This window comes from Triticum aestivum, chromosome 6D, assembly GCF_018294505.1.
Source record: "Triticum aestivum cultivar Chinese Spring chromosome 6D, IWGSC CS RefSeq v2.1, whole genome shotgun sequence".
NCBI classification, from domain to species: Eukaryota; Viridiplantae; Streptophyta; class Magnoliopsida; order Poales; family Poaceae; genus Triticum; species Triticum aestivum.
This window is the reverse complement of record NC_057811.1, coordinates 326,408,103-326,422,097: the sequence shown is the minus strand read 5'-3', so window position 1 is coordinate 326,422,097 and position 13,995 is coordinate 326,408,103. Positions and strand designations below refer to the sequence as shown.

Below are 13,995 nucleotides of genomic sequence, written 5' to 3'. Positions count from 1 at the left end.
CAACGACGAGTGTTGAAAGAGTATTTTCAGCAATGAATCTAGTGAAAGGTAAGTTGAGGACTAGTATGAGTGATGATCGCTTGAATGATTGCTTGGTGACATTTATTGAACGAGATGTGTTCATGAAAGTAAGTGAAGATGACATAGTTGATGCTTTCATGGCAATGCAAAAACGTAGAGTTACCTAGTGATGTAATTTTCTACTTGTGCTTCTTTCATGTAAGACTATTCGTATTGTAATTGAGCACATTTGAGATACATTTTATGAACTAAATTGTTTTTTTTTCGAACCGGGCTTTCCCCTTTCCATTACTTTCATGACGGAAATACATTGTCTTGTGAACTAAATTGTTGTGAACTAAATTGGTCTGAGATTTGAATTAAGCTATTCATGTTGTTATTCTGTCCTATTTTGTCCGACACTTGGATTAGGTGGAATTTTTTTTAAGTGTGCACATCCTTCATTTTAGCCACTGTAGTTTCACATAGGGGCGCCCTGATGTCTGATCCGCGTGGGAGATGCCCTCGGCTCGCCTGACCCTGCGCAAACAGGCCACGCGCCGTTTGAGAGCTCTCCTGCTGCGCCGCGCACCCGTCCGTGAGCGCACGAGTCACGATAACCCCCGAGCCGCACCGCTCCCGCGCACGCATCCAAACCAATCAAAGGCGCGGCGCGGGGCACGGCTGCATTTTTTTCACTCCTGACTTGACTCGACGCTGCGCCGCACCGCCACCCGGCGACCTGCACCTGCCGACCCATTGGGCCGCGCGCCGCACTGCCATAGCAGCGCACGCGGACACCCAAGGTTTCGTACCGGAGAAGACCCCCTCCCTCCCCTCCCCACAAAACAAAACGACCGCCCCTCCCCCCTTCTCCCGCCCTCGCCCCTCTCCCTCTCCCATCCCCTCCTTCCCCGGCAAGACTAGGGTTTTCAGCCACTGGGCCTCACCATGTACAACGGAGGCGACCACTACGACGGGAACGGCGGCGGCGCCGCCAACGCCAACAGCCTCTTCAGCGGCGGCGGGTTCATGCCCTCGCAGACCACCAACACCCCGGAGGGCAGCGGCGGCGGCATCACCAAGGTACGTCTTCCTAGTACCCCCGCCCAATCTCCCCTTGTTTTGTTTCCGGCCCCCAAATCTGATGATGCCATCCCCTTCCGCTCAGACTCGCGGCGCGCAGACGCTGCTCCCGCTCACCGTCAAGCAGATTATGGACGCGTCCCAGACCAACGACGACAAGTCCAGTTTCGTTGTCAATGGCACCGAGGTGTCCACGGTACGAATCCTGCCTCTTGGCCGGGTGCTTTTTATTTTTTTGAACACCTCTTCACCCGGTGCTTAATGACATTGTAAAGAATCGATTCTCCTTTTGGGGGAAAATAATCGTTTCTTTTGTTTGAGCACTGATTCGACTTGTTTTGTATGCTTGCTGTGAAAGGTTTCACATTGTAGTTGGCAGAGCGGATTATAGTCGGACCAACACCTTCCTGGGAAAAAAAGAACCTTCCTCCGGACTGAAACATGTCTGTTCTTAAATTATTATTACTCCCTCCAATCCATATTTGTACTCGGAGAGAGTACTATATAAGAGGAAACGAATCTCCTCTCGTAATTTTATTTAGCCAAGCGGATTTGAAATTTGAACATATAACACTGGCCAGGTGTATTGGTTCAACTATGCAATAGGGAAAGAAACAGTGCCTTGGTTAGCGTCCATATTGCATTTGCTGAAGTTTTGTAATTTCTGTTCCTCTCCTAACCACACCCACCATCTGTACTGGGGGCCTAAATGGCCTACACCAATGGGACTGCTTGCTACCAGCGTTCGCAGAGTCATGAGTTGATGTCCGTTTGATGGAAGGGATGCCGGAGGATCATGTGGCCTCCCTTCCCCTTGTCACATACTCCCTCCGTTCACTATTATAATATGTTTTCGGTATTTCAAGATGGACTACATACTCAATGTAATGAGTGAACAAACACACTAAACCGTGTCTACATACATCTAATTTAGAAAAAAAGTTAGAACATCTTATAATAGTAAACGGAGGGAGTACTTCCTAAGCATACACATGGCTAGTGAGCCACTGAGGCATCCCGGTTAACCATACACATGTCCCAAATTGCTAGTAATATACTCCCGATTCAGCCATTTAATCAGGTTGGGGCTGGCTGCAGTGCAAGTGCAAGTATTGTGCAGTCATGTACTGACGTGAAGGTATTCCGAACCTTGTGGTTTTGTGAAATGGACGCAGTTTAGAGGGCCCAATGGCAACTGGCCTTTGGCTGTCTGTGTAGTGTGGTTTTGAAATGGTTTTTCTTTGAACACTTTGCTTCCTATCGAGATCGACAGAGATCAGCTCTTTGTTTATCTAATTGTTTTATTGCCCTGGATTGCAGGTTAGGCTTGTAGGACGCATGATGAATAAGGCAGAGCGGATCACAGATGTACGATTCATTCTTGATGATGGTACAGGCAGGATAGAAGTGAATCGCTGGTGAGATGTTATGTATTGCTTTGGTTTGTCTACAGTCGACCAAATTCTGGAGTGTCACCCATATACGCTGTCCTTTATTTTATTTTTCCAGGGCAAATGAGACATCGGACAATACAGAAATGGGTTTAGTCAAGTAAGGACTAAAACTAATTGTCATATGATGGGAAATTGGTTTCCCATGCAATAAACTTTACATCTTCGTCTTCTTTTGTTTACAAGGGATGGTGACTATGTTATTGTCAATGGTGGTCTGAAAGGTTTTCAAGGGAAGCGTCACATTGTTGCTTATTCCGTGCGGTGAGCACTCTGATCCTCCTTGTATGATATTAGAATGTGAGCTTTCAATAATTTATTTCGTTAGTTAGGCTGTGGTTGGCATTGTGATGAATTATAAAAATGTTGTTTGTCCAACAGTTTTTGCCTCTTTTATTGTTGGGTAACCACCCTTTCCCTGCCTTTATGGATACATTTTTCCACTGCAGATTATTAAATAGTGAATGTAAGTTAACTGAGAAACTCGTATTGCTAAGTCGATTGAGAAACTCATATTTCTAAGTCACAACCACAACCCTTAATCCTTTATCCAATGGACACATTTTAGAAGTATGCAATGCCAGTTGCACACTTCTACGCATGAAGTTCCACAAGAACTTCTGTGCGACTCTAGGTCTCACGATGTGCAATTTGATCAGCTTATAAATAATATTTTACGGGTCACCTTACAAATAGCCAAACTGTATGAAGTTCAGTGTTGCGCAGTTCAGCTGCTGCAAACTGAGCCTTAGTATTTTAGTGAAGTTTGCTGTATAAAGATTTGTTCTCTATTGAATCATGTCACTATAAAGGTGATTTGTATTTGTGCAGCTTTTCCATGCGCAGAAGTAGTAGAACAATTTAAATGGCTGGTGTTAGGGACAACAGTTCCTCTGTTACGAATCATAAATATCTAAATGTTGTAGTACACATGCACACGTATGTGATTACCGTACTTCTGAGTTCTGACCAACATACTGATATGGTGCTGTTAATATTGTTGTAGTGTCGACTGTTTCTCATCCAAATGCGTTGATATATAAGACTGAAAGTGTTTTGCTGTATGATGCGTGTAAAAGCAGTTAAGATTTTCTGTGGTGGAATGTTGTCTAACCTATGAGAATATTTTCTATACCCATTTGACATTGGTCAGCTACATTTTAATCCTATTTTATATGAATTCTTCTCAGGCTTGTAACCAACTACAATGATATAACACATCACTTTCTGTACTGCATTTATGTGCATTTGGATCTTGCCAAGGCTAAGGTACCGTCATCCAAGCCTTTCTTTCTAGTAGGATTTTATTTTGTACAAACTTAACAGTATCTATGATTTCTGAAGATGCTTTCATTTCTTTGGATCTCTTATTGTTGGTAGAAATCTGCGACGCAGCCCCAAGTAACTGCTAATGCATCAACATGGAACCAAGCTCCACCCCCTAATAATCAGGTAGTTTGAGGAAGTATATCATCATTTTACTAGAATCCACTGAATTGCTGTCGAACATTTTTTTCTCCTCCTTACTCAGGCCCCAACACTATCTGCATCTGGGAATGCTGGTGGGCAAGAGTTAACTGATATGGTCATGAATGTTTTTCATGACCCAGTGCTTGTGTAAGTTAACTGTGTTGCAGTGTCATGTTATGTTAGCGCTTGTGTGTTCCTTTTCATATACCATCCGTTCCTAAATATAAGTCCTTTTAGAGATTCTAATATAGTCTACATACGAAGCAAAATGAACGAATCTACACTCTAAAATACGTCTATATTCATCCGTATGTAGTCCATATTGAAATCTCTAAACAGACTTATATTTAGGAACGGAGGAAGTAATTTGTACCACCTGTGTCCCCTCTGGCCCTCCCCTTCCAGGCCTCCATGGTCATGCTGATGGGAAATAGTATAAGCTTTTCTGCTGTATATGTGCCTCAATATTGTTAGGTATTCTCTCATTTATAGAATGGAGAACGCTGACTGCATTGTGTTCCTGCAGAAACCTGGAGCATGGAGTTAGTATCGCACAGGTTGCAAGCCGTCTTAACATATCAGATGCACTTGCCAGGTATCACCCTTTACCCCGGCCCCTTTGAAATACATTTGACTTTCTAATAATCCTGATTTTTTTTCACAGGTCGACTGTTGCACATCTTATTGATCTTGGCAACCTCTATCCAACTATTGATGACAACCATTACAAGTCTACACTGAATGGTTGATATGGCTGTGTCCACGCATGCAAGAGTTAGGCTCCCCTGGAGCTATCGAAATAATATAAGCACTCTTGGAAGAGTTGTTTTTGCAGAGTGGCTTGCTGGTCCTCTAGACAGTCGCAAGGAGAGCAACTTAACGGCTAGGTTAAGTTGCATATCTAAGTACTTGCGCCTTATATGTAATGGTCTAATGGACATGAGTAGGTTAGATCTCTAGGTGCTTTGTTTGTGTTTGCTACTGCAGTACCTCCAGAACATCCATGCCTGCGTGACCTGCAATTAGTTTGCGACTTGTTTCTGGTTATGACTCTGCCCTGCATATTGTTTCTTTATTCAGTTAAAAAATGTATATCATGCATCTGATTCCAAATGTGCCCATCAAAAGGATGCAATATCAAAAAAGGAGAGAAGGTTTCTGGCACCAGAAAATGTTCTGCTGTAACAGATTATGTAAAACTGCTGCCAAAAATACGATTGGGGGAGGCAGGGAAGCGGAGCTTGGCGGGGATGGCGACGGGGAAGTTCAGGGACAGTGGCAGGAGCAGGAGCTCACGATGGTGTCGGGGAAGTTCAGTGATAGTGGCAGGAGCTCAGGGATGGCGAGGAGGTACTCGGGGATCAGGGATGGCGACGAGGTACTGTAACGCCCAGGACGCGGCTATATCTTCCATGTGTCGGTGCACGACTTAGAGGCATAACCGCATGGTAGGTTTTGTCGCAAGAAGGGTCATTTTCACACAATCTCATGTAATGAACGAGAATGGGATAAAGAGAGCTGGCTTACAATCGCCACTTCGCACAAAACATAAATAAATTCATACATCGTCCAAAATACACACATAGACCGACTACGGTCAAATCCAAATGAAAAGAAGATAACCCCAAATGCTAGATCCCCGATCGTCCCAACTGGGCTCCACTACTGATCATCAGGAAACGAAACATAGTAACGATCAAGTTCCTCGTCGAACTCCCACTTGAGCTCGGTTGCGTCACCTGCACTGGTATCGTCGGCACCTGCAACTGTTTTGGTAGATTCTGTGAGCCGCGAGGACTCAGCAATCTCACACCCGCGAGATCAAGACTATTTAAGCTTATAGGAAAAGATGGGGTAATGAGGTGGAGCTGCAGCAAGCACTAAGCATATGGTGGCTAACATACGCAAATGAGAGCGAGAAGAGAAGCAACGCAATGGTCGCGAAGCTAGAGGTGATCAAGAAGTGATCCTGAAACTGCCTACGTTCATACATAACCCAAACCGTGTTCACTTCCCGGACTCCGCCGAAAAGAGACCATCACGGCTACACACACGATTGATGTATTTTAATTTAAGTCAAGTGTCAAGTTCTCTACAACCGGACATTAACAAATTCCCATCTGCCTCATAACCGCGGGCACGACTTTCGAAAGATAATACCCTGCAGGGGTGTCCCAACTTAGCCCATTATAAGCTCTCACGGTCAACGAAGGATATTCCTTCTCCCGGGAAGACCCGATCAGTCTCGGAATCCCGGTTTACAAGACATTTCGACAATGGTAAAACAAGACCAGCAAAGCCGCCCGAATGTGCCGACAAGTCCCGATAGGAGCTGCACATATCTCGTTCTCAGGGCACACCGGATGAGCAGTCCGTACAACTAAAACCAGGCCTCAAGTTTCCCCGAGGTGGCGCTGCAAAGGGCTCTAGTTTGGACCAGCACTCAGAGGAGCACTGGCCCGGGGGGGTTAAAGAAGATGACCCTCGGGCTCGCGAAAACCCAAGGGAAAAAGGCTTAGGTAGGCAAATGTAAAACCAAGGATAAGGGCGCCAGCACCCCCCCCCCCGCCGCCTCGGGCCTCTCTCCCACTCACCCCGCTCACCTCTCGGCCCCTGCGCCTCCCTCCCCCCCCAGATCCGCGCCGCTCTCTTCTTCCCCACGCCCGACGCGCTCGCCGCCGTTCCCGTCGTTCGCACGGCCACCGTGCCCCAATCGCCACCTCGCCGTGTCATACGCCGTCGCCGCCCTCGACTACACCACCTCCGCCTCTCCGTTGAAGCTCGGAGCCACTGCAACGGCCTCCCCGAGCTCGTCTTCAACTTCGGACGCCGGCGACCCCCTTCTTCCCCGGCGCCGACCTGCTGCTCCTAAGCTCTCACCGGCCTCCGTGTGCCGCGCGGTGAGCCTCTTCCCCCCTCCTCCCCTGTCCTTTCTCTCTCGCGCGCCCCCTAGCTTCTTCCCCGCGCGCACCCGAACGCCGCGCCGCGGAGCTCGCCGCCGGCGGGTCTCCGGTGACCTTATGGTCACGGGCTCAAGCCCGTTGCACTCCCCACCTCGCGTAGATGCCCCCCAGCCCCTCCGCTTGCTCGATAGCCCGCCGTAGCCTCGTTTCTGTCGGGCACCCGTGCGCGCCGCCGCCTCCGCCGCTCGCCGGCGCCGATTCCGGCCAAGTCCGGCGAAGCCCCGGCCACCCCTGGATGCGGCGCTGCGAGCCCTTTCGAATGGGCCTAGCCCCGCTCCTCCCCGAGCCCCGTAGCGCGATTCCGGCCAACTCCGGCGAGGGGCCGCCGCTGTTTTGGTCGCCGGAGTTGCTCCGGCGCCGGCCGCCGACGTGGCTGGCCTGGCCCCCCCCCCCCAGTGCCACTGCCAGTGGGCCCGTGGGTCCTCGTTGACTGGGTCCACCCAGTCAGCGTGCTGACTGGGCAGGCCCAGCCACTGACATGCGGGCCCTGCCGCAAAAAAAAGAAAAGAAAAGGAAAATGTTTTATAAATAAAAATAATTAATTAATCTAATGACTCACTAACAGGTGGGCCCAGTAGTTAATTAACTAAAAATTAATTAGTTTAATCTTCTGTTAACCCACTGTCTATGACAGGTGGGTCCCCCGTGTCAGTTTTGACCAGTCAACCCGCACTGTTGACCGCTGACGTCGCTCATACGTCATGCTGACGTCATATCCCTTTTTCTGTTAATTAAATAATTCCAGAAATTCAAATAATCTTTGAAAATTCATATCTTTTAAACAGTAACTCGGATGAAAATGTTTTCTATATGAAAGTTGCTCAGAACGACGAGACGAATCCGAATACGCAGTCCGTTCGTCCACCACACCTCCCTAACCTATCGAACTAGCAACTTTCCCCCTCCGGTCCGTCTGTCCGAAAACGCGAAAATCGGGAATACCTCCCGGATGTCCCCCCCTTCGCCGGTACCACCTACTGTCGCGTTAGGACACACCTAGCACCGTTCATTGTCATGTCACGCATCGTCATGCTTATGTTTGCATTGTATTTACTGTTTCTTCCCCCCCTCTTCCCTCCGGTAGACTACTAGACCGACACTGCTGCTGCCCAGTTCGACTACGGAGTTGACGACCCCTCCTACTTGCCAGAGCAACCAGGCAAGCCCCCCCCCCTTGATCACCAGATATCGCCTATTCTTCTCTATACTGCTTGCATTAGAGTAGTGTAGCATGTTACTGCTTTTCGATATCCTATCCTGATGCATAGCCTATCCTTGCTACTACTGTTGATACCTTTACCTGCAATCCTACATGCTTAGTATAGGATGCTAGATTTCCATCAGTGGCCCTACATTCTTGTCCGTCCGCTGTGCTATACTATCGGGCCGTGATCACCTGGGCGGTGATCACGGGTATATACTTATATACTACATACATGACACATGAGATGACTAAAGTCGGGTCGGCTCGTAGGAGTACCCGCCAGTGGATCTTTGTGGCGGAGCGACAGGGCAGGTTGAGACCGCCTAGGTGAGAGGTGGGCCTGGCCCTGGTCGGCGTTCGCGGATACTTAACACGCTTAATGAGATCTTGGTATTTGATCTGAGTCTGGCCATTTGGTCTATACGCACTAACCATCTACGCGGGAGTAGTTATGGGTATCCCGGCGTCGTGGTATCAGCCGAAGCCTTCTTGACGTCAGCGACTGAGTGGCGCGCGCCGGATTGGACTGGAACGCCACTAGGCTAGGTCTGCTTCCGGCCGCGTACGCAACGTGCAGGTGTGCATAGGGCGATGGGCCCAGACCCCTGCGCGCATAGGGTTAGACCGGCGTGCTGACCGCTCTGTTGTGCTTAGGTGGGGCTGCGACGCGTTGATCTTACGAGGCCGGGCATGACCCAGAAAAGTGTGTCCGGCCAAATGGGATCGAGCGTGTTGGGTTATGTGGTGCACCCCTGCAGGGAAGTTTATCTATTCGAATAGCCGTGTCCCTCGGTAAAAGGACGGCCCGGAGTTGTACCTTGACCTTATGACAACTAGAACTAGATACTGAATAAAATACACCCCTTCCAAGTACCAGATACAACCCGGTGATCGCTCTCTAACAGGGCGACGAGGAGGGGATCGCCGGGTAGGATTATGCTGTGCGATGCTACTTGGAGGACTTCAATCTACTCTCTTCTACATGCTGCAAGATGGAGATGACCAGAAGCGTAGTCTTCGACAGGACTAGCTGTCCCCCTTTTATTCTGGCATTCTGCAGTTCAGTCCACTGATATGCCCCTTTACACATATACCCATGCATATGTAGTGTAGGTCCTTGCTTGCGAGTACTTTGGATGAGTACTCACGGTTGCTTCTCTCCCTCTTTTCCCCCTTTTCTTTTCTATCTGGTTGTCACAACCAGATGCTGGAGTCCAGGAGCCAGACGCCACCGTCGACGACGACACCTACGACACTGGAGGTGCCTACTACTACGTGCAGGCCGCTGACGACGACCAGGAGTAGTTAGGAGGATCCCAGGCAGGAGGCCTGCGCCTCGTTCGATCTGTATCCCAGTTTGTGCTAGCCTTCTTAAGGCAAACTTGTTTAACTTATGTCTGTACTCAGATATTGTTGCCTCCGCTGACTCGTCTGTGATCGAGCACTTGTATTCGAGCCCTCGAGGCCCCTGGCTTGTATTATGATGCTTGTATGACTTATTTATGTTTTAGAGTTGTGTTGTGATATCTTCCCGTGAGTCCCTGATCTTGGTCGTACACATTTGCGTGCATGATTAGTGTACGGTCAAATCGGGGGTGTCACAAGTTGGTATCAGAGCCGACTGCCTGTAGGAATCCCCCTTTCCACACTCCTTGGCCGAAGTCGAGTCTAGACATTACTAAACTTTTACTAACATGGCTGTGTGTCTTACGGGCCCACGTCGCCATTGGGTGGTACTAGTATCTTTTACTCCTCGACCTTTACTCTGGGACTCTGAACTCTCTTCTACTCGGGTTAAACGAATTTACTAACTCTAACACTAGGATCCCGTGACCGCATTCACCCCAAAGTTGGATAAGCCATAGTTGTTTCTTAGAGTAGTATTTTGAACAATTCACACACTGTCATTTGAGTCCTTTGAAACGTCTTTGCTTTCAGATGGAACCCACGAGGCAGGTCGTTCGCCACACGACGGCCATTGGTGCCTCGGGATCACCTGCGGTGCTAGCTGAGATGATGACCTATCTGGGTTATCGCTGGCACCCTGAGTACACCGTCTACGAGGAGTACCAGGACTTTAACCAGGAGCAGTACCGTGCCATCGTCCACCTCTACTCTCGGGAGTATGACTCCACTACTGTGCTGCACACCGCACATGGTGTTGGTGTGACCATCGACATGGCTGTCCACGATGCTGCCTATGCTGCTCTGACACGTCTTCATGGAGAGTATCGGGAGTTGGACACCTCCCCCTTCAGGCACATTGCTATCGCATCGGATGATGGTGCGGAGGGATACTATACTGCTGCCTACTCCGCTGTCACCCGAGAGCCCTTCTACCATCAGAACCTGGTTCTGCATGCTGATGGGCTGGATCGAGCTAACCGAGCTCTTCGCCACGAGATGTACACCACCCGTCAGCACCTTTACCGTGCTCTGACGCTGCTGCACCCCTTTGTCCGATCTGGACAGGTACCGCATACTGCGATCTACCCAGCCAGGACCGTGATGCCCCACGGTGTCGGTTGGCCAGAGGTGGGAGGCTACTCTCCCGCATTTGGCCCTCTTCTGCCACCTAAGCGTCGGGCTCTACACCTGAGTATCCGCGGCCCCCAGTCTGCTGACGTCGAGGGCTATCCGTTGCCTCACTACCAGCTGTCGGGCTACGATTACCTCCACAGTACCTCTTGGGACTGATGTAGGCTTGCTTGTAGTATTAGTTGCAGTCGCCGCGAGCCTGTGTGCCGCCTATGATGTTTTAGTCTATGTACTGAACTCTATGTACTGAACTCTATGCATGACCCCTTTTCTAAAGTTATGCCGACTACTATGTAGTAGCTATCGTGCTCCTTTCATTATGCATGTTTCATCATGAATGATTCTTGTCATTGCAAATTTCTCAATGCTGAACTACCCCTGTTATATATTAGCAGGATGGTTAGACCAGGTGGTCGTGGTCGTGGTGGCGATGCCCCACCACCACCTGAGTACATGGCTGGTATGATCCAACAGTTTGAACTGAACCGCCAATTCATGGAAAATATGATGGCCCAGTTTCCTCGCCCCAATATGAACCAGCAGCCAGCTCAAGTGACTCTTCAAGATTTCATACGCCTCAACCCAACCATCTACCGCAGCTCAACTCAGCCTCTGGATGCTGATGACTGGCTCCGTGACATCACCTATGAGATGGAGTCTGCTGATGTAGCCCCTGCCAGCTATGTCACCTTTGCTTCCTTCTTCTTGAAGGGACCCGCAGCTCAATGGTGGGACAGCCACAGGCGTACTCTGCCAGCTGGAACAATCATCACATGGCCTGACTTCCAAGCAGCTTTCCGTGCCCGCTTCATTCCTCAAGGAGTCATGGACCGGAAGAAGCGTGAGTTCCGCAACCTCACCCAAGGCAACAAAACTGTCGAAGCTTATCAGCGGGAGTTTCTGGACTTGTCCCGCTATGCTGAAGAAGACATTGCAACTGATGCACGCAGACAGGAGAAGTTCCGTGATGGCCTTCAAGCTGACATCAAGCTCGCACTTCTAGTGTCGAAACTGGTCTGCAGGAATACCAGGGCTCTCACAGGCGCAACCGTGACACGGGCTCATCTTCGGGCTCGCCCGCACAGAAGCGTAAGATATGGATCCCGAACAGCATGTACCGTCCAAATGCATCTGCCCCAAGGCAGACCTATGCTGCACCTCGTCTGCCTCCACCACCATCTAGGCAGTCAAGACTTCCAGCTCCACCATCCCAAGCTCCTGTTCCCACTCCGAATAATGGCTTGTGCTTCAGGTGTGGTCAACCAGGACACCGTGCTAGAGAATGCAACCAGAACCAGAATCAACTGGCCCTTCCAGCAACTGGCCGTGGTAACAATCAGCCTCGCAACAACAATGCTAAGTCTTATGGTCGTGCTCATGCCAACCACGTTGATCTCAACGAAGCTCAAGACCAACCTGCTACTGTGATGGGTACACTCCTCGTAAATTCAGTACCAGCATCCGTTTTATTTGATACAGGTGCATCGCATTCATTCATGTCAGAAGATTTTGCATACAAGCACGACGTTAAATGTGAGGAGATGAACACTTCGGTACTGGTCAAAACCCCCGTGGGACAGTGTCAAACCTCCTTGGTTGGCATTGATGTCCCCGTGGAAATCGAAGGGCTGGAATTCTATGCCTCTCCCATTATCCTGAAGTCGTCTAACATCGACCTCATTTTGGGTATGGATTGGTTGAAAGCGCATACTGCTTCTATAGTTTGCGCCACTAAAACCGTCCATCTGCTACACCCTTCAGATGAAATAGTTGCTTACCAGGCTCATCTGGTGCAAAATGCCGAGGCAAGGCTCTATGCATTGAATGCATTGAACGCTGCACCACTCGAGGGCATTGAGAACATTCCCGTCGTGCGTGAATTCCTCGACGTCTTCCCTGAAGAACTTCCAGGGATTCCCCCTGCTAGAGCTGTCGAATTCATCATCGACTTGAAACCAGGCACCACTCCTATAGCCAAGCGACCCTAAAAAATGCCGCCGCATGAACTCCTTGAGCTTAAGGAGGAAATCGACAAATCTCTTCGCAAAGGATTCATTCGCCCAAGTTGCTCTCCTTGGGGAGCACCTTCTCTCTTTGTCAAGAAGAAGGATGGGACAAACCGGTTAGTTCAAGACTACCGTCCTATAAACCAAGCTACCATTCAGAATAAGTACCCTCTTCCTCGGATCAATGATCTGTATGATCAACTGGCGGGTTCATCAGTGTTCTCTAAGCTCGACTTGAGGTTGGGCTACCACCAGATCCGTGTTCGAGAAGGGGATATCCCAAGGACCGCCTTCGTGACTCGCTATGGTTCATACGAGTACACCGTCATGTCTTTCGGTTTAACCAATGCTCCAGCCACCTTCTCTCGTCTGATGAACTATATATTCATGGATTACCTCAACAAGTTCGTCGTGGTTTATCTGGATGATATCCTGGTATTTTCCAAGAACGAAGAAGAACATGCCGAACATCTTCGACTTGTGCTGGAGAAGCTACGAGAGCATCAACTATATGCCAAGTTCTCCAAATGCGAATTCTGGCTACCGGAAGTAACCTATCTTGGGCATGTCATCTCTAAGGATGGTATTGCCGTCAACCCCGAGCGAGTTCAGGCTATTCTTGATTGGACTCCTCCCAAGAACGTTAAGCAAGTCAGAAGTTTTCTCGGTCTCGCCAGCTATTGCCGTCGATTCGTCGAGAACTTCTCTAAGATCGCCAGGCCTCTGACTAACCTGTTGCATAAGGGTGTCAAGTTCCAATGGACAGACAAATGTCAGGAAAGTTTCCAGGCACTCAAAGACAACTTGACTTCTGCTCCAGTTCTAGCTCCACCTGATACTAAGAAGGACTTTGTCATTTACTGCGACGCTTCCCGTCAAGGATTAGGCTGTGTCCTAATGCAAGACCGCAAAGTGATTGCTTATGCCTCTCGGCAATTGCGCCCTCACGAAGAGAACTACCCAGTTCACGACCTCGAACTTGCTGCTGTCATTCATGCGCTGAAGCAGTGGCGACATTACCTTCTCGGTAATCGTTGCGAGATCTTCACTGACCACCAAAGTCTGAAATATCTGTTTACTCAGCCAGATCTGAACCTCCGTCAACAGAGATGGATGGAGCTTGTTGCAGACTTTGACTTGGGTATTTCCTATACGCCAGGCAAGGCTAATGTAATGGCTGATGCCTTGAGCCGCAAGTCTTACTGCAACCACCTCCAGGTTCATAAAGTTCAGCCCTCGCTTGTTGAAGAATTCAGGAAGCTGAACCTCCATATTGT

General features: G+C 49.2%; 1 protein-coding gene across 1 annotated transcript; it reads left to right on the top strand.

Annotated features, from left to right (window-relative positions):
• The first annotated feature begins 830 nt into the window (after positions 1-830).
• LOC123144900 (replication protein A 32 kDa subunit B) lies at positions 831-5,104 on the top strand. Its single transcript, XM_044564156.1, has 10 exons — positions 831-1,086; positions 1,172-1,282; positions 2,407-2,504; positions 2,596-2,637; positions 2,724-2,801; positions 3,728-3,806; positions 3,918-3,989; positions 4,069-4,154; positions 4,534-4,602; positions 4,672-5,104. The coding sequence occupies exons 1-10, from the start codon at positions 952-954 to the stop codon at positions 4,754-4,756; spliced, it is 855 nt and encodes a 284-aa protein (XP_044420091.1). The 5' UTR covers positions 831-951; the 3' UTR covers positions 4,757-5,104.
• The last annotated feature ends 8,891 nt before the right edge of the window (positions 5,105-13,995 follow it).

Excerpts from the sequence above, each read along its gene's own strand:
- LOC123144900 (XM_044564156.1), top strand. The coding sequence starts at position 952 with ATGTACAACGGAGGCGACCACTACGACGGGAACGGCGGCGGCGCCGCC. Across the intron at positions 1,087-1,171 it reads GCGGCGGCGGCATCACCAAG|ACTCGCGGCGCGCAGACGCT; the intron begins GTACGTCTTCCT and ends CCTTCCGCTCAG. Across the intron at positions 3,990-4,068 it reads CTCCACCCCCTAATAATCAG|GCCCCAACACTATCTGCATC; the intron begins GTAGTTTGAGGA and ends CTCCTTACTCAG.